Source organism: Neopelma chrysocephalum, unplaced genomic scaffold (genome assembly GCF_003984885.1).
Source record: "Neopelma chrysocephalum unplaced genomic scaffold, ASM398488v2 Primary Assembly neopelma1_65, whole genome shotgun sequence".
In the NCBI taxonomy this organism is placed as follows: Eukaryota; Metazoa; Chordata; class Aves; order Passeriformes; family Pipridae; genus Neopelma; species Neopelma chrysocephalum.
Genome location: NW_020897722.1, coordinates 8,036,391 through 8,061,989, shown reverse-complemented (window position 1 = coordinate 8,061,989; position 25,599 = coordinate 8,036,391). Strand labels below are relative to the sequence as shown.

At 40.6% G+C, this 25,599-nt stretch overlaps 1 protein-coding gene across 3 annotated transcripts; it reads right to left on the bottom strand.

The window, feature by feature from the left end:
• Positions 1-1,341: 1,341 nt before the first annotated feature.
• On the bottom strand, positions 1,342-25,249 carry PDILT (protein disulfide isomerase like, testis expressed). Of its 3 annotated transcripts, none has more exons than XM_027683935.1 (11): positions 24,930-25,249; positions 17,499-17,705; positions 14,516-14,649; positions 12,194-12,331; positions 11,372-11,482; positions 10,303-10,461; positions 9,143-9,340; positions 8,006-8,126; positions 6,419-6,600; positions 2,656-2,745; positions 1,342-1,524 (listed from the first exon to the last, which is right to left on the bottom strand). In XM_027683935.1, exons 1-11 carry the CDS (start codon positions 25,126-25,128, stop codon positions 1,456-1,458), a joined length of 1,608 nt encoding a protein of 535 aa, XP_027539736.1. In that variant the 5' UTR covers positions 25,129-25,249; the 3' UTR covers positions 1,342-1,455. The 3 variants fall into 3 exon arrangements, with proteins under 3 accessions (XP_027539736.1, XP_027539737.1, XP_027539738.1); XM_027683936.1 differs by having other exon boundaries at positions 10,303-10,428; XM_027683937.1 differs by lacking the exon at positions 10,303-10,461.
• Between the last annotated feature and the right edge of the window lie 350 nt (positions 25,250-25,599).

The window sequence follows — 25,599 nt, the reverse complement described above, 5'->3', positions numbered from 1 at the left end:
GGAGGGAGCTACAGCTGGCAGAAACCTGAATGTGTGAAGCCCATCTGATCTGCGATCTTCAGCAGTTTCAGATAGTCTTGAGTAAACTGCTCAAGAAACTAGGTCCAAGACCTACAAAACCCAGGTGGACCATATTAGGAATGGTGACCTAGCACTGAATGTGCTTCCACAAGAATACTCTTCCATTAAGCGGATTTGATTGCAGTCCCAATGAATGTTGACCCCAGTAGAGATTAAATTGTGTCCATGAGGAATCAATATAAACTGTTTTACATTCTGTGTCTTCTTGTTAAGTCCTCATCAGTGAAGAACAACCGACAGCCTCATGAGGAGTGTTGCATGTTGAGTCCTATTTATTTGCAAGAACTGTGAAGTAGAGAAGTTTATTTAAATTCTAAGTGTGCTTATTTAATTACATGCTGCAACCTGGACAGCAAACAAACCATCATTCATGAACTGCACTTTTTAGCAAATAGTTGTAAAATGTAAGAGGTCCAGTATTTTAAAACTGTCCCTCTCTTGCTGACTTGTGTGACAGGTGGGTTAGGAGGTCTCCATGGTTTCTCTCACTGCAGTGTTTAAGCCTTCTTTTTCCAAGTTTTCATCATTTTTTCCTCTGCTTATCTAAGAAAGTAACTTATTAGCATTAACAAGTTGGGAACAAAGACTTTGGGCACCTCTTTGTGAAATGAAATTTTAATAAGTGTTCTCCCTTCTCTAATTGTGTAAGAAAAGGTTTTAAATCTTCAGAATTATTTCTGCTTTATATGATCCTTGCAGGAAGAATTTAGTATTTTCCAGCAGTTTCACCTCTTTCACTTCCATAACATGTGAGGGATGATTAAGGGACCTCATGTAAGTAAAATGTGAGTCATACTTGTGTCTTTGTGTATCAGATATGGTATTTTCCTTACTGGAATTAAATTATATCTCATATATTTCTGCATTTTTTACTGCTTGATAATAAAAAAATCATGAACTGTGCCTGGCTGCCCCTTTGGGCACAGCCCCTAGGTTCAGTTACTTCTTTTGAAGATCACTGTAAAAATGCTCTTTGCAGTGTTAGCCCCATCTTTGTGGGAGCAGTTAATCCCTCTTGGAAACAATAGGGCTGTCAGGGTAAGTTGGAGAGAAATTGGTTGTCATCCTGTTGCAGATCTTGTTCAGAAAGAATAGTTTTATATCTTGATCTGTTTTCCGTGGCACAAACACCTTTCTAAATGAGGGCAGTTTTACTGATAATAAAGGCATTTATTTGAAGAACCCATGACAACCAATCCCTGTAAAACTAGGAGTTAAATCAGATTCAGAAGTCACACATAATGAGCCATTGATACTGAATTCTTTATTTTTATTTTTTAATTCAGCTCTGTGTTCACTTGAGATGATTCATTCTTCCAGTGAGCTCCTTCCAGGAATGATTCCCCACAATCCTCAGAATTTTTCTCTGTACTACTAAAGTTCTTTCTCTGTTATTACAGTCTCTTTTTGGCTGCGATCCTCTTTGATTCCTCCCAAAGGATCCTTTTAAAAAATGAAATGCAAGAGAAAAGCTGCTTATTACTAATATTCACAAAGACAATTGCTCTAGTAATTCTCTTCAAAAAATTTTTAAGATTGGTTGAAGCACAGGTTTTCATCTTTTCAAGCAAGCAACTTGAGGTCTTATTAATGAGGTCAGAAGTAGAGCAGCTGTTGCTAAAATGTGCTTTTCAGGTTTTCAAACCTTTTCACTGGTTTATATTTGAGCAATGAATGCATGAGCAAACCAAAGCCTCTGGTGGAGATAAGTCTGAAAACTCAAAACTATTTCTTCAGCCACAGACAGCTTCCCTACTAGTTGAAAAGAGCATTAATAGTATTGGCATCCTGTGGATCCACTTCATGTCTGGGTAGAATAGGCCCAGGATTCTTATAGTGGGTAGACAGTGTCTCCATCTACATGTCAGGTTTTTTCTGTTGCCTGCAGCTGTCTGTGTGGAGATTGTTCACATCACTCACTTAAAGTGTGTCTTTTTGCAGTGGAGTGCCTGTGATTCAATAACAGGCTGATCTGGGACAGCAAGCACTTATCTGGCCTGATTTACAATGGAGAAGAAAGGGTCAAGGAACCAGACAATTATCATAACCAGATTATCATAACCAGACATCATCTGCTCTCAGTTGTGTCCTTGTTTCATGAAGAGAAGCTGCAATGAATGTAACAGAATGAGGTGGGCAATAGATATTTGAACCACTCCAGCTGCAGCTGAATCTTACTTAGCCAGGGCTTTTTTTTTCCAGCTAAAATCGTGACCAAGTGTTTCTTACGCCTCTCAGGGTACAGGTTCCTTTCTGCCATGCAGTACTTACTGCCAGAGTGTTGTTGTAGTGACTCAGAGATAACAGGAGCAGTGGGAGAAGAGGTTTCTGTGTGATGGAAACAAGGATGTGAGGGGGTGTGTGCCTGCCAGGCTGTGTGTATGACTGTAACTGGTGTGGTCATGCCAAGCTAGTCAGCTTGAAAAACAGCTACGAGCTGGTAAGAACCACCGAAGCGTTGACTTGACAGTGGCCCAGGAGTGTGGCTGTGCTCTGGCCAGCTCAGGAATGCCCACACAAGGTGTGAACATGCCTTGGATCACACAGCAGATCAGTGTCTGGGTCAATGCCTACCTTCTCTCCTGGTTCTGCTTTTGTCTTGCTTTGTTCTTCTAAGAATTCAGAAAATGCCTCCAGTGTATAGTCCCCAGCATAGGCCACCTCCTGAAAAGAATTTTAAGTATTTAACTCTGTACACAAAATTCTGGAAATAACAGCAAAATCAGGTGGAGCATTTCAGTTCTTTAGACTGACCAAATTCTAGACTATTGTGCTCAGTTTAGAAAGCGAGGGCAGAGGCACAGCAGGTTCCAACATCATCTGAAACTCAAGTGTAGAGAAGAAATAGATTACATCCCTGAGAAGAAAAGGGTTTGTATAAAAAATATAACTATTATTGTATAGTTCCAGTTGGGATTCTGCCAACTGCTGACATCTTTGTGCTTAACATTAAACACTGGCAAGATATTTTGAAGAGAAGTCTTTTCAGTGTCAGCCATGATATTCAAAGCTGTCTAAAGATTTTGATGGAAATTCAAATTCTGAAATAGTTTTGAAATACACAGTCCAGAGGTACCAAGTGTTGCACAGCTTGAAAGAAAAGGATGAAGATGAGCAGTGACATAATTTTCTTATACTTCACCTTAAGTTGTGGATTTACTGAGGACTTTCTCCTGAGGAAGTTTAATGAAAGAAGAAGTTTCAGTTTAGAGCTTTAAAATTCTCTGAGTGGGTCTAGGCACCATGTCGTGTTTTAAAGATTCCAGCCCCCCAAACCTTTGCTCTCTGGAAGTATAAAAGGGTTTTGCACAAGTCTTCTAACAAAAAGTTGTAGAAGCTCATGTACATGACATTGGGAATTGTCTGCTGTTACCTGAGTCTATTTAGAAATAGGCCTATTATTTAGATGCCTATTATCCTTTGGGTTAAGCTCACTTACTCCCACTGAGACCAATAATCTTGTGTTACTTTACACTAGTCACGTTTTTACCTTATTTGAGTTCAAAGGTCTGTAAACAAAACACCTCCAGTCTCTGGTGAATTCACTAGAAGTGTACACTTTTAGTATACTAAAAGTTTTTTATTCCAAATCAGTAAGGTATTCTCTTGTAATAAAAAGTGTGTCAGCTTTTAAACTACTTTTATATGTTTGCAAGCTTCAGTTGAGAAAAATTACTTTGTTTCTCCAGAGGCAATTAATATTCTGAGATGAGTCTTGATTTTTATTGACTCTGATGATGGCTGGAACAGCAATTTCTCAGGGCCTGAAGACCTGTAAATCCAGAGAAGAAGCTGTACTGGTTACTGAGGATAGGTGTCAACACTTCTCACTAATCAGGGCATAAGAGTATATAAATGTTATTTTTCTCACTTAACCCATAGAAACAAATAGAATCATCTTAAATCCATCTGAAAGGCTGCATGTTTTTCTTTTAAATTTAGAGTGGATAATGCAGTGGATGAGTTGCTCATCAGCTTCACAGATGGAGCTCAGATGATGCCTGGTCACCTCCCTCCTCAATATAAATCATCAGATTAATTGTAATTCCTTCAGCTCTGGTTATAACTGTTCCTTGGAAACTTGGTTGGTGCTTTGGAAAACTGGACACATGCTTAAACACCCAGCTGTAGATCTAGGTCTCTAGGCTCATCCAGCTCCATTTAACTCCAGTTAAGTTGAAGTGGTTCCTGATTTAAAAGTATTGTCACTCATCTGGTTTTGCATACACTGAAAGGAAAAGAGTGACTTGTCTTTAACTTCATGAAAAGCTGAATCTGTTCCTAAACAGACAAAGGAGTGGCAGTCCATGGAAAGAAGACAGTTCATAGCCTGCAGACCTGGCAGATACTTCTGTTTGGAGGAGGGGGGTATCTAATATAATCTCATCAGGTGAGAGTGCTTGGAAGGGACTGCACAGCAATGTGTTCTGCCTATGGCTGTGCCTTTAACGAGGTGTGAGGGTGTCTGTGGTGAATGCAATAACTGAGTTCTAGGAAACAGCTTTGGTTTGTGTTATGTTAGCCACATTTCCCTTGCTTTATCAGAAGCAGGTTTAGACTTCTTTACATGCATTTTAGTGTGCTTTTTACAGTCTTTTCATAGTTATTTCATCTTTAGAGCTCCTACTTCTGTGCTAGTGTTCAATTCATTCTTAGTCCTTAAACAATGGGAAGGATCAGTAGAGACCATTGGAAAGCTCATGTGTTTGTGTTTCTAACTCTAAAAAAATACTGAAGGCTAGAAGAGACACTGTTATTGTTGGACTCCATATATTTCCTGTTCCTCTTATTCTTCATTCTGAATATTCCAGTTTCTTTTCAGCTCCAAACCCCTTCTATTGCTCTTTTCTTGGCCAGAATAAGGGAGTGGGTTTGTAATTTTGGGGCAGTGCCTATACAGTGAAAAACACAGGAGATATTCAGAGCTTTGACATTTCTATCCTGTGCTTTGATTTTCATTAACTTCTTGAGAAAGACATATGGGAGAATTCGCAGTGTAAATGCTGGCTGGGCAGGAAATACCTTAAATATGTTGAAGCAACTGTGTATTATCAGCTCAGTTGTGTCTCAGACCATTTATGGTCATCTGTAGTGAGAAAAGATGTCTGTGGCCAACTGTGCCTTAAGAAAGAAGGTCAGAACACAAAACTGCAGACATCTACAGGACACCTGCACTGCTGGTCAAGTACAAGTCAAAATCTCTGCACTTGAGGGAACTAGTGTAAAAACATGGTGCACAAGGATGAACTTGATCTCAAATACTCTTTCATTTCAGGGTATTTTTAAGTATGAAACAGTCCCTTAATAGTTAATGGAAGTCTTTATTGGTTTTTTGTTTGTTTGTTTTGGGTTTTTTTGCAAAGTGACATCTATTATGAGCATTTAATGGGTTTCTGCTTTTCTGCATGAGGACTAAACCTGGTGTGAGTGTGCAGGACTGCAGTTCAACTCATTAGATGTGCGTGCACATCTGAGAGGAAAATCTCTCCTTCAAAGATTAAATGAGGACATGGGCAAATGTCTGAGAATTTAATTTAAGTTTAGTACTAAGAAGAAAAATGAATAGCTTAGTAATATCTTAATTATAACAGTATCTTGATTTTTTTTTTTGCTTCAGAGATATTTTCTTTTTAATTAGATAATCTACATAGATGGAAAATGTAACTATTTAGTATTTTTCCTTGCCATCTCTTTTAGCATCATTTTCTGATTATTTTGTAACATAGCTGATTCATATTTGCATATTGCAAAAATCATTGGTCTTGACAATAAATATTTATTCCCAGTTGAGGCTGCGTAAAATTACTGGCATGAGTGTATAGAAGAAAGTTTTGGGACTTGAGTTTTGTGAAAATGTAGAGGCTATAACAAGAGCAGTACCAGCATTTTAGAGACTATGGTCATACCTGCTCTGGAAACAACTAGCATAGTTAGTTCTGTGACAGTACATCTCCTGTCAGGGTTTGAAGTAAAAAGGCACTGCAGTCATCAGGAGGTATCTGTAAATTCACTCAGACTGTTGCTAGAACCCAACAGGAAGATTGGAGGTTGTTAAACAGCAGAATGTGAGGCTCTAATGACTTGTAGTCCAAGTCAGTAAATTATACGTGGGCTCTTGCCACAGCCTCATACATAGAAGGAGACAATAGAAGGTTTTCTCCTCTAATTCAGGTTCTTGACAGCAATGTCTTCTGCTCAAAAACCAGTGCTGAGTAGATGAGGACCAAAGATTTCTTACTTAATCCTTTCTCACTGTGACACATGTGCACATGCAAACACGCCCCCTCTCCCTTGGTGTGCAGCTGTGTCTCCACACTGTTCTGTGACAGCTTCTCACCTGGTAATCTGATCCAGCAGGGAAGAGTGTGAAGAACGGATATCGAGCTAATCCAACGGACAGGATGTCATTTGCTGTGACATCTATCTTTGCAATGATTACGTCTTCACAACTGCTGTATTGCTCTCCTAGCTTATCCCAGATTGGCAGGAGTTTTCTGCATTCATGGGACCAAGGGGCATCTGCAAAATAAAAAACAAAAGTAGAAGGATACAGTCTGACAGGAGAGCATGTGCTGGTGCAATCACTGGGACCTATTTAGCTCTTCAAGTTAACAGGGTTGGGATTCAGTTGTGGTCAGTTTCTGCTTGAAACCACTCACCCTTCATGACTTTCGAGTTTTCATGTAGTGATAACTAGCTATTCACTAATGCATTTCTGATAGCAGTGCTGCTTTGGGGCTCTTTAGCCTTTTATGACTATAACAAACATGCAACACTTGGACAACTTTGCTGGAGAGGTGTGCCAGGTAACCAATGCCACCCAGGTAAGTCTTGCATCATTCCTATGATGAAACATTTGTCTGAGGCACAAAATACTTCCTGAACACTAAAATTAACTGTGTTCATAAAGCATAAAACACTAAAAGGAGGAGTTTGAGGTATGGTGCTGTTTTGACTCCAAGCACTGCACTGATGCAGATTAGCAGAAAGGCAAACTGCTGAAAATCCAGAATCCCCTTAAACAGCATAAAACACAGTTGAAGTCCTTCAGTCAGGAGAACAATGCTCATGCTCAGTTCATACAGAATTAAAATTTCTGGGGCATTTTGCTGAGTAGAGTACCTCCCATTTATCAGCCTTTCATTTCCAGAGGATTTGGTTCAATTCCTGCTTAGATCATTCAGTTTGTTCATGACACTGAAATGTAAAAATTACTTGTGTGAGTGAAATGGCTGCAGCCAACAAGGAGGGTGGCAGGAATGTACTGCCTTCATGAGCCTCTGGAATTTGGGGCAGTACAGCTGGTTGTCTCTATTTCTCTTAACGCTGCATGTTTGCTTTACTGACATAACCAAGGCAAACTAATCCCTGCTGGCTGGTAGAAGGATAGGGCAGTGGCTTCTTGCTGGAAAGAGTCATGTAGGAAAGCCACTTCCCTTGCAGACAGAGGAGGATAAAAGGAGCTATGATTTGCTAAACCACAATTCCTCTGGGATTTAATCCTAGAGCATTATAACCAGACCATTTCACTTAACTCTCCCTCTGCCCTTGGAAGACAGCCTGACTCATGCTGTACAACACACCGTAATGTTCCGTTGTACAACATGATGCTCTAGTGTCATGTTGTCTTTCAACACTGAGATTTGATATGGGCCTGACAAATATTTACTGAAGGGATCCAGCACTACTCGGTGCAACACTAAGTCAGCAAAGGTATCACAGCGTTACCATAGATATGACACAAATTTTTCTTCAGTGCTTTCCACAAGCAACAAAGGTTCATTGAGCTCAGCTTCTGTAAAGTGCAAAAATTAGTTTGGTATATAAGCATCTTAGCTTGGTATATGAGCATGAGCTTTCATTTTTTCCTTCCAATTGATCATGTTAAAGCAGCTTAAAATCTGAATTCAACAATAACACTTACAAAACATAACAAACACAGTCCTGGTCTTATTGAATACGATACTGTTGAAATTCTTCCCAACAAGCACTTTGACAGGCATCTTGTCCCAGTCTTCTGGAATTTCTTCACTAGAGAGATGTACCTAAGCAGAAATAGAAATATTGCTGTGAAAATGCAGGGACCATTGAGAAACTGTACTCCAGCTCAAGTTAATGTGAGAATGGTGGAACATTACCTAATGTGCACTGTTACTACATGATAATTTTTTTATATCTTTATATCCCAGCCAGCCTCCACGTGGTACCACCTCCTCTCCCTTCAGCAGGAGCTGGGGTCTCACACCCCTGCATAGTTATTAGTCAGAATTAATCATCCCTCTGTTGAATACAGACTCTAGTAGAGTCCCTGCTGGGACTGTGCCACTCAAGTGGATCTTGATGGGGATAAGGGGACATTCTGTCTCTTCTGTCTTTCTGCCCCACCCCCAACACTGAAATCAGGATCTACTACTCAAATTTCTTAAATTCTGCCTGCTCTCAGACTGACCACTTCATCTTTTCTCCCTGTAAATGAGCCTGAAGAGCAGTGAATAAGTAAAACATTTTAATATATTTTTCACATGAGTGTGATGATGCCTCATTATGACAACAAATGCTGTATTTACCATTGGGAATGATCCCCCTGGGAAAGTTCACTCCGCTAAACTAGCTTAAAACAAATACCAAATCCTACTCCACTCTGAAACTGTCAATTCTGTTTACTGGACTTTTCTGTAACCCCAACATTTGTCACAATCATTGTTTGCATCTATCCCAACTAAGGGAGTGAAATATCTCCGTTGTAGTATTGGGAAGATTGAGATGTCAGAAGTTTTTAAACCACTAAAATGCAACAGTTGACATCAACTAAAATATTGAGTCAGAAATTATTCCATCCAGTTTTTACATTGAAGGACTGGAAAACTTTGTAGTCCACTCAGTTATTAAATACAGAGGAATGCTCTGTCAATAGCTGTAGATGAATGCATTAGGGTGACAGTAGATTAACAGCCCGATGATCAGAACAGGACACTGTTCTAACTTAAAAAGGGGTGCCTTGCAAATTTGTTAGTGTTTTAGCTGGTGTAGGAGAGAGGTGTCTTATTAGTAATGGACATACCTTTGCTTTTCCATTTAGGTAGCTCTGGCAAAATTCTCTAAGGTTCTCCACAGTCACGTCGTCTGCAGGCATTTTGTACTTTGCATCACTTGTCAAATTTAGGATTCTCACGGCAGGAACATCGATGTCCCTGATGCGAAAATACTCAAAAATTCGTCCATTCCTTCCTTCATTAGTATCCACCAAAACAAACAGTATCTGATAGTAAAGAGAGAGTCATGCATCTGGTTGATTCTTCCAGGTTTGGATTAGCCATTTTAGAGAAATGGAGCTTGGCAGTGCAGGAGAATCTAACATTAAATGCAAGGAATTGTGTAGAACCATTTTTGGTCTCAGACTAGAAACCAGCAGCTCTATGGACTTTATCATACCTTCATCCCAGTTAATAACAACTGCTAAAGCAGCCAAAAGTGATGGAGTTTTTCCCTCTGTCCTTTCACAGTGGTTTGCTATCACATCTTTTAGCAACACTTCTAAATTACCCCTCAAAGTGCTTATTGCTCTTCCTCATAAATCTTAATAGGACAGAAGAGCTGAAACACCTGTAATCGTATGTCTTTACCAATATGTGATATTTTATTACAAGATGACTTACCATTCTTCACTGTGTCATGCACTTGGGAGCAGGAAAAGCACCAGAGTGATTGACAATGGAAAACTGAAATTCTTGTGAGTATGACTGCCTATAACTGTCCATATACATGCAAACACATGCTGCAAGCAAGGCTATGTACATACCTTGCAATATTCCTCAGATTTTGTAGCTGGTTCCAGCCCTTGGTTCAGGCAATACTCTGAAATCCTCCTGGCATTTCCTGGTAGTGCCAGAAATTGCCAGAACCTTGCTAAAACTATCTTTGGTTGGAAGTTGCTCCTGGAAAGTCATATTTGTAAAGTCAGAAACAGGTTAATTGGGAGCAGCTGGAATTAGTCTTTCTTTGTGTGAACTTTATATTTTAAAGAATCATGTCCTAGTAAAGTTTATTTTTCAGCTTGTCCTTAAAAAATTCAAATAATAGTTACTGAAACTGTTTTTAAGTGGTTTGGTAGACTTAGAATATGGACTGACTGCAGTACTTTTACCAGTAATGATGTTGGTGAGTGTTTTTCCATGATCTTTTGCCATTCATATTTGCAGAACTGGATTCAGCATTACAAACCTGTCCCCTAAATTCCGCAGCAGCAGACTTGTAGTTTTCATAAATTGCACTGAACGTCTCCGAGTTCGTTGGGGTGAACAGCAGGATGTGATTTTCAACAGGGACATCAAAAATCTTCACAGATGTCTGGGAAACAAAAGGCTCAACATCTGTTCCACTCTTTGTAAGCAGAACAGTGAATCAGAGGCTCAGTGTATCACTCAGTTCTGTTATTGCAAATTTTACTTTTTAAGACTCAATTCCCAATCATTTCCATAACCGTTGGATTTTTTTCATTGTTTTAAAGAAGATAAAGTGAGAAGAATCAGCAGCTGCTGATTGGTTTTTTTTCTGTTCCAGGAAAAACCTCATAATTATTCATAGATTTTTACAGTCAAAAGGGACTGTGATCTTCCAGTCTGCCCTCCTGTATAACGCACACTGAAGAATTAATGCTGGAAGTAAAAGGCAGTGTTACCCTGGGAGGCCCAGCTGCAGGAGCTAGACCTGGCTGGGCACATCCTTCACTTCTAGGTGGCATCAGCAGCCTATGTCTCCTTCCCTGCACAGAGCTGCCTTTTTTCTCATGCTACCTCATGCACAGAGGAAATGGGGTGTCCCCCAGGAAAGCAGGTATTTCCATGTCTTTCCCTCCCTACCTGCACTAGCAACAATTATTGCTGATTTCTTTTGTCCTTGTCTTGGCCAGAGCACCTGGTTGCTGCATTGGAGTGGAATGATTGGAGCCAGGACCCTCCAACCATTTAGTTGCTGCAGAGGCAGCCCAGGCCTTTGTGTTGGCTCCACAGGAGAAAGGTGTTTGCATGCTCAGAGTTCATTGTTCAACCAGCCACTCCTCCTCTCCTCTAGGAAACAATGTTTTGCCAGAGGGAAGCATCATTTTGCCTGGGTTAGACCAAAAGCTGTGTGTTGGGTTCTGCTGGTGTTTCTAGGTGTGTTTAGGGCTGGCCTTTTCAAACAAACAAACAAGATTCTCAGTCACTAAGGAGCAGAAGAGCTCCCTAGGTCTCTTTCTGCATGGGTTCCTGTCTTTCTCCTGTGGCTTTTGCTAATGCAGAGAAATACATACCTCAATATTATATTCAGTGACCAAATCCAAAGTGAAGGTTTTGATTAGCTTTGTTAGACCCAGTTTGTTCTGTCTGCCATCTTCAAGCACTTCACTGTGCACAGGTTTTCCCTGGACAAATAGTGAAGTTTGTGAGGTTGTTGGCCTTATCAACTAAAGTAGCAAAATGACAGTCTTTAAAAGTAAGAGTTTTATGATCCTTAACAACTGAAATTCTGTAACTTGTGAAATAAATGTCACAGCTAGATTACAGAATGAGATCATAGCTAAAATTCAAGGTACAGCTGACAGTTTTAATTTGTTCAGTAATCTTAACATACTGAAAAATCTTTTCTACATCTATACACACTATCTGTGACATACACTCTCTCAGGAAATTCTAGGTCTGACTGCTTCCTAGCCTAAATAGTGGTGTTACTCTGTGTAGTTCTGTTTTTACTGTTGGCCACTTCTTCTGTTGTGGACTGGAAGAAAAGAAGATTCCTGGTCAAAAACAACAGATAGGAAAAGAGGTGAATGTCTGCAAATCTCACTGAACCTGGCAGCACATGTTGATTAGAATGCAGGTTGGCAAGCAAAGCTGTTACATCCAGATCCTTAAGCATAAATTAGAAACCTGAATATAGGCAGCCAGATTGAAAATATCAGTTGTCCAAAGGTTGCTCATTTTCCTCCCACTTGTCTCTCCTGTCTGTAAATGCATTATTTTTTGTGTTAAGCTGTTTGAATTTCAACTAGGAAATTATTTAACCTGAAAAACTCCCAAACTGCCTTTCCATAGCCCAAAACTGCCACAGCACAGCTAGGCTTTTGTACTCCTACCTTCTTAAACACAACAAGAGTGTTCTTCTGGATGCCGTAGTCAGCACAGACGTCCTCACTGGCTGTCATCCCAAAAGGCATCTCTGGCACATCTCTTGCCGTCTCACAGAAAACTTCCACACTGTCATTGTGAAGTTCCTAGTCCCAGAAAGAGTATTAAGACTGTGTCCTGCATCCTGCCAAGATGCATAGGAGTGAGAGCTACGGGAGAGGCAGGCCCCTAAAGGCTTGTGAGGTAGAGAGGAGAGTATAATTGTGAAGTGGGTATAGCTTGCCATGATTAGCTCCAAGGGGAGTTCTTCACCACAGGGGAGATCATAGAAGTGCTGTGGCATGGCCAGTGTGTTCACCTTTCCAGCTAGTGTCGGCTGGCATGGGTGAGTAGGGATGGTGTGTGGTCCCCTAAGTCCTTCCTGCCCTAATCTCACCTGCCCTGCACTCCCCTTCTGCCAGTGGGGAGGGATTGTGCCACCAGCTGCTCCCCTTCCACAGTGCCTGCACAGCCAGCAGGATGTGATAGATTAGAGAGGAGGGCTCTCTGCTTGCAAGAGGACCTGACTGATGTGTTTGGGGCTTTGACTGAGTGCTCTTCAAGGCAAGGACCTTGACTTCTACATCTGTCAAATAGTCACTGTGCTGTCCACCCTCAAACTAATAGTAAATAAGCATGATGAAAGGCAGCAGCACTTCCAGATTTGATTTAATCAGACAATTATTTCATGCTAGATGAATAGTAATTTATATGCTGAGACCTTCCAACACATCCTGGCACTCACATTTGTGAGCAATCTGTGACTAATAGAAGGCCAAATACAGCTCTTTATTTGCTTGAACACTATTTTGTTGGCTTCCACCCACTAGAATTCTGACATGCCCTAGCTCATGCTCATCGATTGTCATTTCAGCCCCTGAGTGAAATCAGTGTCCTGTCAAACACATCTGCAGGCAATATCCACCATCAGTGTGGTTCAGGGAACTCTGGCATCACTGTGATAGTAAGGGCTTCTCAATCTGGCCCAGCACAGAAAAGCTGCCTTCCTTCCTAAATGCCTGTGAGCAGATTGCTGCAAAGCAAAATTCTGGGCACTCTGAGCGCTTTCACAGTTTGTCCTATTATGCTGGGTGTGTTCACCAGCTTTTTTACTACGGGGTATTTTGCTAATGAATCCTGTTTTCCATATCCATTAAACTTGGACTATCTACTGTAGCCAGCACATTTGGGACATCATCAGTTCAGGTATGAGTCCAGACACTGTGCTTTCAACAGGGCAGAGAGATACCAGAATAAAAGTCTCTTTAGACAGAGAAAATCCTTGACTGAATGTTTCAGATATTAAAAATTTCAAGGACACATTGAAAAAACCAGGAAAAAACTATTCCTGTTTTACTGACTCTGACAGCATGCCTATTGACTATTGTTCACAAGTATTCAGCCCCAAACTCTAACAATCTTATTCTGCTCTGGGAACTGGCAGAATTTGCTTGAGAAAGGACTACATGTGTTGGATTATATACAGTGGTAGTATTTTATGACTTCCTATCCGTGAAGATTTGGCAGCTGACAGGAGCTGAAAACCACAGTTAGCATGATATTCATAGAACTGTGCTCTGACCCCTGATTTTCACTGAAGTTGTTTAAATCATCAGCTGGAAAGATGAAGAAAAAGCACTTCAGTATATTAGATAATATCTACTGCCTTTTTTTTTTTAATGGACTTCAGCAGGAAGGGAACATTCCTTCATCAGAACAGCCTCCAACTAATCATTTCTATGATTTTACACTGTGTTTGAACAGAAATGCAGTGATAGGTAGCAACTCTGGGCAGCAATTACAGCTTTTTGCATTTGCAGACTCCAGTAGCAGTGTAACTCACATCAGCAATGGGTTAAGTCTCTGTGAAGCAAAGAACGAAGTTCAATAGTTCTGCCCTCTTCCCACCGCCCACCAAATATGGGATGGTTTGGCAGAAGCCCTTTCTCTGAGGATACAGGAAAGACTGCTGTGACCAGCCAGGGCTGTGCAAACACTGCTGTAGCACCACGCTCTCAGAATCTGTTCTCAGGGCCTCTGTGCCTGGGTACTGATTAAGGAAATGTGTGGTGGTGTGAAGTTTTCTTATCTCTGCCTGGGATGCTTGTCTAGAAGTGTGAAAGAGTAGATAGAAACAATTAAATTTTTTTAAGAATGTCTATAAAACTGAGGGCCTGGGTTTTTCAGGTGAATTCTAGGTCTTTTGGATGTGTGGGATTCGGTGGTGAGAGCAAGCAGTATATCCCAAAGTTGGAACAGAAACCAGCCTTTTAAGCTTTCCAGTGAATTACCCTAAAGAAGCCGATCACTGCCAAATCATCAGCTTTTATGAGAGCTTCAGCCTGAGCAGTAGAGTTGATTAAAACAGTGCTGGGTCCTGTTCTTCTTTTCACCCATGTAATAAAGGCTGAGGCTTGTCTGACTCCTGTGGAAGGAAAAGAGAGTTAAAATGACCACCAAAATGAACAACAGAAATTTCTGTGCAATCAGGATAGAGGCAGTGTAGGTACAGGGGGGTGCTGAATACAAATGGACTTGGACTCCTTAAGACTGAGGTCAAAGCTGATTCAGAGTGGGCTTGGGACATCTAAATTCCACCCCAGGGTCTAGTCATTGTTTAAACTATTGCTGACTCTGGAAGATCAGTGGTGAGTCAGTACCATGTTTTCTGAGACCTCTGCAAATAGTTGTAAATCCAGTTAAATTCTTAATCCCATATGGAGAATAGAGATGAGGAAATTCAGACTAGTAGAAAACCTGTCCTGTAAGATTTCATATGTCCCAAAATCACAGTAAGCTACAAAGCGCTATCGACCTGAGGCTTAATCCAAAATTACTTCAAACCAATTGCAGATTTTATTGAACTGTTAGTTCAATTAAATTAGGTGTCAAAACTGTTCCTCTGGTGCTGCAGGAGGGATCTGATAGGCACAGAGACATGTTAAAATTCCTCTGTGGAGCTGCAGCATCACTTCAGTTTGGACACAAGAAAAAAAGCAAGTGTTGAAGTTGTTCTTTAATTCTGGATTGTTCCATCTCGTCTGTTTCTTTGGTAAATTCTCTTCAAGATTTCAGGAGTTTTAGAATCTTGGGTATCTTTAAAAAAATACATTTTCAAGCTATCATCTTTACAGAGGAATTGAAGCAACAGATTGAGGCTCAGGTAATTAAAATCTCAGCTGTAAAATAGCCCTTTCATCTCTGTCTGTTGTGACAGACAGCCTTGTTGGACCAGAGCAAGAGTCCAGCAAAGGGTTAGTGAAAATCATACATGAGAAAGAAAAAGCGTGTATGCTGTGAAGTGCTAGAGTCAAGATGTACAGAACAAGTGGATTATCAAAGATGCAAGTCCTGGTACTGGACTTAGTAGTATGACAAGATCAAAATAGAGTCAGACCATTTTACTGTCCTCAATTTTACAGCAGGCAATACTGCAACTAGTTTAAAATACAGGTTTTTTAAGGTTAAGCAGGCAGACATCTGCTCTGGAGTGTACAGGCTGCAGAGCAAAGCACAGAGCAATATCTAATGGTCAGATAGTACTTGACTTCTGCTGTCTAAATCCAGCATTGAGATCCTGCAGCTTATGTCAGTGCTATAGCCCCTTAGCATATTTTCCATGTGGGTTATTTTTCTATTGGGTTGCTTTAAACAGCCTATGTAGCTTGTTTCTACTGGCCAAATTCTGGCCTGGCAGTTGTAAGTGACAATTTTACAAAGCCTAGAATTTGGCTTTTGTGGTCTGTCCATTGCCAGGGCAGTAATTCAAAAATTCCATCTTCCATAAAATGTTTGAATTAATTTATTGATTTAAGCAAACTCTGCAGGGTTTTTTGTGGTATGAAGCATGCACAAAGTTCTACATGAGAAGTCACTAGGTGGTCACTGCACATTTCCAGTTGTCAATGCTCAGTGGTTTAAAAGTCATACATGGTAGGTGAGGTTTTACTCATTGTTGCACATAAGCATTCACCAGTTAACAAAATGTAATTTAAGTCATTATTTGATGACACACATGCTCTGAACAGTTGTTGTACAAAACACAGAGCAGAAGACAATTTCCTAATTCTTGCATCTTGCTGGGAAGTGTGTCTGAAAGAGCAGCTCTGCTGAACAGTGGCTCTGTCTGCATTGTTAAGATACTCTGTACTCACTGGTTCACACCAGAAAATGTGTCAGGTTTACCAGCTTAAAAGAGGTTTTCTTGTCAATGCTATAGATTTAATCGGAGACTGAAGCCGGGGGCTTTTGCTTTCAGATATCTAATAAAAGTTCAGTATGGCACATCACGCTTTCAGTGGCATTTGTGCAGAAGCTACTGTTTGCACAAGTCTGGGTGGTGGGAACTTGGTAAGAAATTCAATAGCAAGGAGGAGCAAGTTACTAAAAATACTGAAGATCAGCTTTCAGCAGCAGCCACAGGGGGCTCAGCAGTTAAAGATATTTTAGCACTTGGTTGTGTACAGACTCAGGAGGCAAACTTTAGGTTTCTTTTTTTTCAGTTGTATTAAACTTGTGATTCACCTGTATGTGCTCAGAGTACACTAAGAGATGCTTGCCCAAGTCATGCAATTTTTATCATCTCTGTAAAAGTTCATCACTTTGAGAAAAAGCCCAAACTTTCTTGTATATACTGTAAGTGAACGAAAATCTCTAATGAGGCCTGGATTTCTGGGATTGCTCAAGTCTGTCCTTGTCTTTGCTTAACAACTTTCTGCAAAAGACTTCAAGTTATTCCATGTTTTTTCTGAGCCACATATGAGCTCCCTCTGATGGCTAAATTGCAAAATTATTTTCCTTAGCTTAGGAAGCATACCTGTATGTCAGGGAACCTAGTGAATTCCCAATTCATTGATAGATGCACAGTGTTGTTCCAGCCTACTCCTGTAGGCACACTACCCATGGGAATTGCAGTGGACCAGAGGGGTAAATGGAGCAGTTTGGGACCAAATTCTTGTTTGGCATAGCTCATTAATGTTTATTGTAGTATATGGGAGTAAGTTGTCTTGTTGAGGTGATTCTCTGTTCAGTGGAATAACACCAGCAATTAATTTGGCTGTGTGAACATAACACAGAGAAGCATATTCAGTTATGCACTTGGAAGATGAATTCAGATTCAAGTTCTTGTACTGGTACAAAGGTAATTGTAAAACCCAGTTTGCTACCTTGTGTATTCTTTATCTGAATATCCATGTTTTTCTTCTCAGCAGCATAATAGATAGGTACATCCTGTCATTACATATAATTATCTTATCAGTGCATAAGACAGTTTACCTTTGCAGTCTATGGGATCTTCCCTGCTGCCATTCACAAAAAGTTTCACAGTAGGAAATGCTTGAATATTAAATTCTTTTCTCAAATCAGGTTGATGTGTCACATCAATTTTGCCAAACTGGATTCTTGGAGCTTCTTTTTTAAGCTGTCGTGCAGCCTCAGCAAATTCTTCAGAGAAATTCTGAGATGATTGAGATAAAGAAACATCTGGAAAAGGCCAATCAAAAGCAAGTGGGTTACATAAGCCACAGGGTGAAGCTTTCTAGTGGAGGTTGTTGTGTCAAGTAGTAGCTGGAGGAGTTGAATAATGCAGAAATATGACTCAGATATAAATGAGAGATTATATTTACTTCTTTATATTAATGCTGGTTGTTCACCACTCTGCATGTCCTTTGACCGGCCATGGTGAACAACTACTAACATTTCAGTAGTCTTCTGTTGGGAAGATATGACAAGGAATTAAGAAGTAATTTGACTGACTGTGCTGGGTATGAGTTAAAGGGAGGTCAAGGATAGAGTTAGATATCACTCACATTAACACTCTTTGATAAGATCCCATTTTTGTAAGCACTTCATGAGGCAAACCTTTGTAATGCAGAAATTACTTTTCCAGATAAGATATGAGGAGAGAAACAGAGGAACAGAGTCTTTTAGAGACTGGCAATGTATTTCTGCTTGCTGTGCTGTGTGCCAGCCCTTCTCTAGCTCACATGGCAGCTGTGTGTTTGGGGGAAGGAGAAGGGCCATCCTAGTCTGGGATCTGGAGCTGTAAGTTATATAAATATGAAAAAAGGACAAGAGAAGGAAATGAGTCACATATCTGTATTTAAAGTCAAGTAAGAGGTGAAGGCCTGAAGCTTTACAGTTTTGCAACTTCAGTTAAAAAAAAATTTTTTATTAAAATTGAGATACCCTGTCTTGTTAAAATTCTTTTATTATAAAGAGCAAAACTTTTTTCTTTAGGTTCTGCACAGGAAATGTTTAGTTTCTTCAATATGCTTTGTGAACAGATGAAAAACATCCAGTTAATCTTGATTTTGTACATTTGTGTTTACTCTTTTGTGCATGTATGAGTGTGTTTGTGCACACACACAATCAGACACGTACTTGCACAATCGCACACACAAAGGCACGAAAGCATAAATCTAACAAAGCATCTGTCTTTTATTCTTTCACAAAACTACAGACGCACTTCCCTACAGCCTACCTGTTGAAGACATTGCCCAGTGTAGTTATAACCAAAAAGTAAATGGACTGGAAGAGCTGCTCCAGCTGCTCACATGCCAAAGCTTGTTAGTAGGACAAAACTTAATGTCTGTTCAGGGGACACTCAGATACTGTGGTGATGAAAAGCAGGTGCTTCTCTGAAGTGAATGAGCCTTAAGACAACCGCGCAAAACAAACTATGTTCTAATTGCCTGTAAAATTATTGCTTCATTAAATAAATTTGTTATGATTTGTTGAAGAAATTTCATCCTAACCTTAACTTTCTTTTTCCAATTTATAAAAATGGTCTTCTGAACCTTTTTCCCAATAGGATTGTAGTGTGCTCTGTCCTAGGACATTTTGCTGTGGAGTTTAAGTGTGCTGATACACGGTGACTGCAGGTGGTAGGGCTAGCCCAGAACACCTACTGGGCTTTCCAGGAGGAAGGGTGTCCGAGTCTGGACAGAGTGCAGCTGGAATAAGGATCAGGAAACCACAGAGAAAATTAGGATCCAGCACCTTCTAGCTAATTCCAAGCCAATGTTTCACACCAGAGGCAATTTCAGTATAATGATTTTTTCCTAATAACCTAATGTGGCACAGCTCCTTTTACCACAGATGGGAACTTGGAAGCTTAAGTGCTTTTTGCACAGTGAAATGAGAAGGGGCAGAAGAAATTGTTGTTGAAGTCCAGACACAGAAGCTGAAGCTTCACAAATATGCAGGGAATATTAAGCTTTATGCACATGAGACATTGATGTAGATTGTCAGGGGGGTTTTAAGATCCATTTTTCTGTGAAATATTTCAATTCCAAACAGATATTTTAAGAATGATCTCCTATCACTGAATGACCTGAGTAGTCAGAGTTGCAGGTAACTAGTAATGTAAGTAGCATGTTTAGATAATGAGAGTTGGTAGAGTTAGCAGCTCTAGGCTGGAGCTGGGAAAAGTGCATGACTCCATCATGTAAAAAGTAATCACTGCAGTCAGAGATCAGGAGAAATTCAAGTACCATTAACCTGAAAACTGCGAGACAGAACTTCAGTGAGTGAACAGGCTTCTTCATCAGACAGATAAAAACTGTTTCCTTGGCTACCCAGAAACCATGTGGAAACATCCATCATGCACCTTTCCCCTGCTTTCCTGAGTGATTAAACTCCTCTTCAGCTTTCCATCAATTCCTTTTCATTCCACTCATTCTCTGTTTGCCTCCCAGGTGCTTTATTTTTCAAGTCACTTGAGTGTTGCAGCAAATCATCACTCCTTTTCTTTGGAGCCTTTTCTTGAGTTTTGTTTCACTTCCTCTGGTTTAGATTTTTATTGACACCGATCACGTCAGGCATTGGGATGAGGAAGCAGCTGCTGAGGTTAACGTGGCATCACAGGCTGCAAACTTGAGGAGAGCTGAGCATCAGCAGAGTACAAGAGCAGACACAGATGAGAGGCAACAGAGTTGGTGACAAGGTCACCAGGGAAGGCATTAGTGGGTGGTGGGACACCTGTGTAAACCAGGGTGCTGTGCCACAGCTGCCAGAAGGTAGAGGCCCTTCAAAGGCCATCAGCTCAGGAACAGCATTGTATCACAGTGGGAGAGTGTCTTCATTATCTGTAGTTTTAGTTGTGTTGTAAATAAAAACAAGGATAAATTAAGGGCTGGAAAATTAAAAGTGGTAAGAGAACCAGAAATCTTGTATTTTGAGAGACTCTTCCTCTTGAGTACATCAATAACCTGAGTAAGCTGCTGGTTCTTTTTCATAGTGCAGTTTACTGAGCTAAAATATACTGAAATATGGATTGAAATTTTTGCCAATACATGGATGCGTTTAATGACCATAAAGCATTCTTGAAGTGAGTATACATGGAAGCACGATGAGTTCCTTTTCCTTTAGCTAATTGCTGATGGCCTCCAATCTTAATCTGCTGTCTGTTTTCATGGTTTAGGGGTTGCTGCAGTCATTGTGATTGTGCCTGTTGTCATGCTGGATACTGATTTCCTACCTGTTAGTTTCTGACATGGTCACAAAATCATTTTAGCAGTCCCATTTGTCATCTTCCCTGTAGGCTGCTTTTTTCTGTTGTGTTACAGATATATAATTTTCTCTGTAGAAGACTCTTGAGATGAAGAATAGATTCATGTTTAACAGATCAGAGTGGAAGGGTGTTAATCTTGCTGCAGTTGCAAACTTTCTTGTGTGACCTTGAATTCTCCCATTTTCTTCTACAGTGAGATACAGCCATGGTCTCCTGTGCTGACCTCTGCTTTTTAACTGATGTTTGCAGTTCATTTGAGATCTTTTGCTATGCAAACATCAAGGATTATTTTAAGTTTGGATCCTTATTCAAAGGAGGACACCTACATGAGAAACCCATGGTAGTCAGTAAGTTTGCAGCAGGCAACTAGAACATCATCTAGTGACTCTTTTAACCTGTCCACACATGTGTTTCCACTGTCCTGGGCATTTTTATATATAGTTTGCAAACAATTAAAGTGACTCTTTTCAGAAGATTTACCCCTTAAAGACTGACACAGATTTCTGAGGAAGTCAGGATGAGGCATGAAGTGGAATGAGGCATCCACATTCCACTGTCTTTCACAGTGCACTATGTTCCTGTGGGAAGCTTAGTTGTAAGAAATAACTATTCTGTGTGGGTTTGAACTGTTTGCATTCACCTCCTGTGGTGAGAAGACCACACCTGAATGCTGAAATCATTTCATATCGCAGGAGTGAGTATGCTTTGGATGTTGGCTTTAAAAGTGAGCTGATCATTTGAGCCATATAATTGATTTAAGATCAGTCCTGCCTCACCCTGCCTTCTAGAAATCTCCCTTTTTATGAACTAGTATATACATACACAGGCAGCAATTTCTTGGGGTTTTTTGTTGTTTTTTTTTTTTTTTAATAACATCACCTTCAGCCTTTTTGCCTTTAAAATGAGATATTTGTCTTTAAGAGTAACCCTTATCTTGCCTATTAAATGTCATTATCTCAGCATAATTGTCAGTCATAGGTTACAGGAATCCTATAGGTGACCTGGTGCCTCACTGGATGTGCAAATGTTCTGCTAGAAAAGGTAAACATCACTTTTTCATAAATGAGAGTGGACTTAGTACACAAAGCAGCTGGACAAGATCTGCACCACTTGTGTGCTTGTCCTTAGGTTAACCACATGTTTATCCAGGAACTGACAATTTTTCACTGGAAAGGACAAGAGCAGGCATTCTCAGAGATCTGTGGAATCAAGCATTCACTGGGAGCTGTTCCTTTTCCTGAATTCTTCTGATAGGTGGGAGGAAGTGGTGTTAGCATGTGCTCTGAAAGCAGTGCTTCTAGTGTTTGTGTTTATGAATGTATAAAGTTTATTCTCCCTCTGATAAACCTATTTGTTACAGTGCTTGGGATCTTTCTTGTGTTTGTTTCTGCAGTAAAAGTCAACACAGGGACTTCTATTCAGCCAATGTATGATGTAAACAGTGAAATTCTCACATGCAGGCATCACTGATCTACCTCCTGCTGGTGACAAGTGCCCTGTACTCCCTGTGCCAAAAGGCATTTGTGTGAAATTTGGGTCAGTTTAACGTGGATTAGGAGATGCCACAGACTGCAGCAGAAGAACTACTTTCAACTGAGTGCTGAGATTATGTGCTCCTGGCACAGGCAGGGCACACAACTCAGCTGGGCAGGTGGCAGGGCTTGCACATTCCTGTGTGATGCTTGTATGGTTTTCAGACATGTCTTGTTCCACAGCACAGCCGGGATGAGGGCAGGAGAGTGCTGGATTTCTGGATCAATACTTTGTGCTCACGCCGGGTACATGCCCTCTGCACTTTGCCCAGCTCCAGAGGGTACCCGTGCACTGCTTGGCACAAAGTCAGAGTGTATTTATAGTAAATCTTGCCTGAAGGAAGGCAGACCTGGGACGCTGTGAGGGTGGAACTGACGGGATTTAGGAGAATTTGAGGGTCGCTGGGCAGAAGACATCAAAACAAGCCTCACCTGATAAACATTGTGGGACTGGTAAGTAAATAATCTTATGCCACAGGGAAAGCATTGGGGTTTTCTCATAATTGACAGGTCTAAGACAGAGTGTTGAACCAAAGTTTGGAGCTCAAACTTTTCCCTGTGTTGGTACAGCACCAGAAAAAATCCCACCTTCTGGGAAGCCTGGGATTCCTTCCCATTCTCTGACTATGTCTCTGATTGAGAGTGAGTCAAGAAAAGAAAGATCTCAGGTCTTGCATTCATTCTGGATTTCTGAAGCTAGTTCTTGGCAGCACCACAGATTTCCTGTGTGATCTGGGCAATATTGCCTTTTCTCACATTATCTAAGTTTCCTTAATAGTTCACACAGATTGTTTATTCAGATAGCCTGTTTTAGGGAGTAGGACATAAAATATTAGGGCTTTATGGCTTCTCTGTGTAGGTGCACACGCGTGTCTCATCTTTAGTCTCTTTGTGCTGTGGCAATGAAATGACTACAGCAAATGAATCAGCTTGTTCAGTGCTGTGGAGTCAGGTTTCCAACATCCTGGAGCATTGCCTCACTGTAGGATAGTTTTTCACTCCCCAGAGGCTGTTTACTGGCATGTCTCCAAAGGGAGCTAGAGAGGAGGAGGCCAGTGATTTCCAGGTAATGTATCTGGGCTGTGGAGCTCATCGCTCTCGTGACTGATTTCATAATTCTTTACAGGGATTGCAGATGCCTTTCTGTTCTGTTGGGGAAAGGCAATCCATGAGTTTTCTATAAGCCCTTCAGATATCTCGGCCTTTAGTCCAAACCAGAAAGCCATGAGGATCACCAGTGCAAGGTGTGGTTGTGGAGCAGCGTTCCACCTCTGATGTTTTCTGGAAGATGCAGTGAGGAATGGAATGGGGAATGTGTTTGTCCTTCCCTTCTGAAGAACCCAGTTGTGAGAGTGATGGGATATCAGAAAGGTCCAAGACCTCTGAAGTAGGGAGAAGAAAGCCTGATTTGGATCTCCACATCCTTTGAGTGCCCAAGTCCTGGGCTACGGTATTCAGAACAATTCTTTCTTCAACTTCTGTCCCTTTATGAGTCTCTTCACGTCTGCTTTCCATTCGTATTAGGTTGCAATCCTGAAGTGTGTTGCAATATCTCCTTGTTGATAATCTGTGCCAGTACTAAGAAGGTTTGGCTACAAACTCTTCTCTGACCTGGACATTTAGATTCTGTACATAAAATCAGCTCTTACAAAGCTAAGATTAGAGAATTACTAAGGTTTTTCTGATAAATTATTTTTTCACCAAAATGATGCATCTTCAGAGAGATAAAACAGTTCTCAACTGTAGCGTGAATTTGGTAAATAGCCAAACATCCATAATTAGTAAATAAAATCTTCCTAAATTTCAACACTTTCAAGAGTGTTTAAAAGTTTTAAACATTATGTTTTAAGTAATTTTCTAATGTGATTATTCTGAAAGTTTAAAAATATTTAAAGTTTCATAATACTGTTTTAGGATTAGTGAATGTTTGGTATGATCCAAATATATGTTTGGTTTCAATATGTTAGTGTATTTGAGGTTTTGTTGTTGGAAAAATACAAGTGTTTTCATTTCAGACTGACCTAGGCTACATCCAGAATACACGTTTTGGCTTTTGCTTTTGTGATGTACCTGATGGCCAGACCCTATAACAAAGTTAGTTACTCAAAAGCCCTCGCTACTTTTCTCCCTGTGAGGAATGAACATGAACCTAATAGAAGGATCACAAACCTACTTCCACCTGATCAAGTGCTAATTTCAGGAAAATTGTCCATATAACATAATTACAAACACCAAAATGTTGTAAAAGAATGTTCCTTGAAGCCCAAGCACTCCCAGAGGAGTTGCCATCCAAAAAAACTTCATTCAAAGTGCTGATGAAAATGTAAGAGGGAGAAAAGCACTCCTGATTATTTTTTGTTTGGTTTTATTTTTTTCCCTAATGTTTCACCCATTACTGCTGTGAAACACATACTTGCAAAATTAGGCAGTGGAAGTGAAGAATGCAAACTCAGCACCGTCTTATGTAGCAGACTGGTATTTAACCACCCCAAAAGGAATAAATTACTGCAGTTATGTTCAGAAATAGATACATGGAGAACAACAAAACAAACAAGGACTTCTGACGGACAAAGCAATGGTAAAACAAGCATACTTGAGTGCCCCAGCATCAGTCATGCTCTGCAGAGCCACCAGGGTAAGAGAGTGCAAATTGATACTCACAGAACTTCACCAGAAGGTACTTGGTTTCCTTCAATGCTCTGTCAAAGTTGCTCTTTTTCAGCAAGAGGACATTGTTCTCCTTTTTTATTTTGGGAAGCTTGTCTTTCTTTAGCTTTGCTTCATTTGGGCTTATGGTGTCTGCTGCCAGGAAGCCCATGAGAAACAGCAATAGAAGAAGGAAAAGCAGATGTGTCTTCATCTTGTCCTGCCTTTATCCAGATACTGAGAAAGAAAGAAACAAAGGAGCACTAAGCAGCAGGTTTTGCTGCTCATATGGCTGTGGCCGTATCAGCCAAACCAAGAGGCTGATAAGGTTGATAGAGGAGTCTACCACCAGTGGAGCCAACTGCACCTTTCCACAGCAAGGTTAAGATAGTTAACTACTTCTCGATCTTTAGCAATGTTTAGGAGGAAAAAGTATCTGTGGGAAAGTTGGGTTTAGTGTTTCTGTAACAAAACCCTGGGGAGAGAGTGAGAGAGAGAGCACAGGAGGAAATGCTTGCAGTCAGTGCACTTCTGTAATTAGACACCCTGGTGTTGTCAGCGTTACCCAGTGCAGGGCTGTGGACAAAACAGCAGGTGAGGTACCTGGGACAGTATTTGAGGGTTGTCTCTTGCACTTATGGAGCTCCTTATTGTGGATCTGACTTGAGAGTGTGCTGGTCAGGGA

Excerpts from the sequence above, each read along its gene's own strand:
- PDILT (XM_027683935.1), bottom strand. The coding sequence starts at position 25,128 with ATGAAGACACATCTGCTTTTCCTTCTTCTATTGCTGTTTCTCATGGGC. Across the intron at positions 9,341-10,302 it reads CTGCGGAATTTAGGGGACAG|ATACTGTTTGTTTTGGTGGA; the intron begins GTTTGTAATGCT and ends CTTTACTATCAG. Across the intron at positions 2,746-6,418 it reads CTGCTGGATCAGATTACCAG|GAGGTGGCCTATGCTGGGGA; the intron begins GTGAGAAGCTGT and ends AATTCTTTTCAG.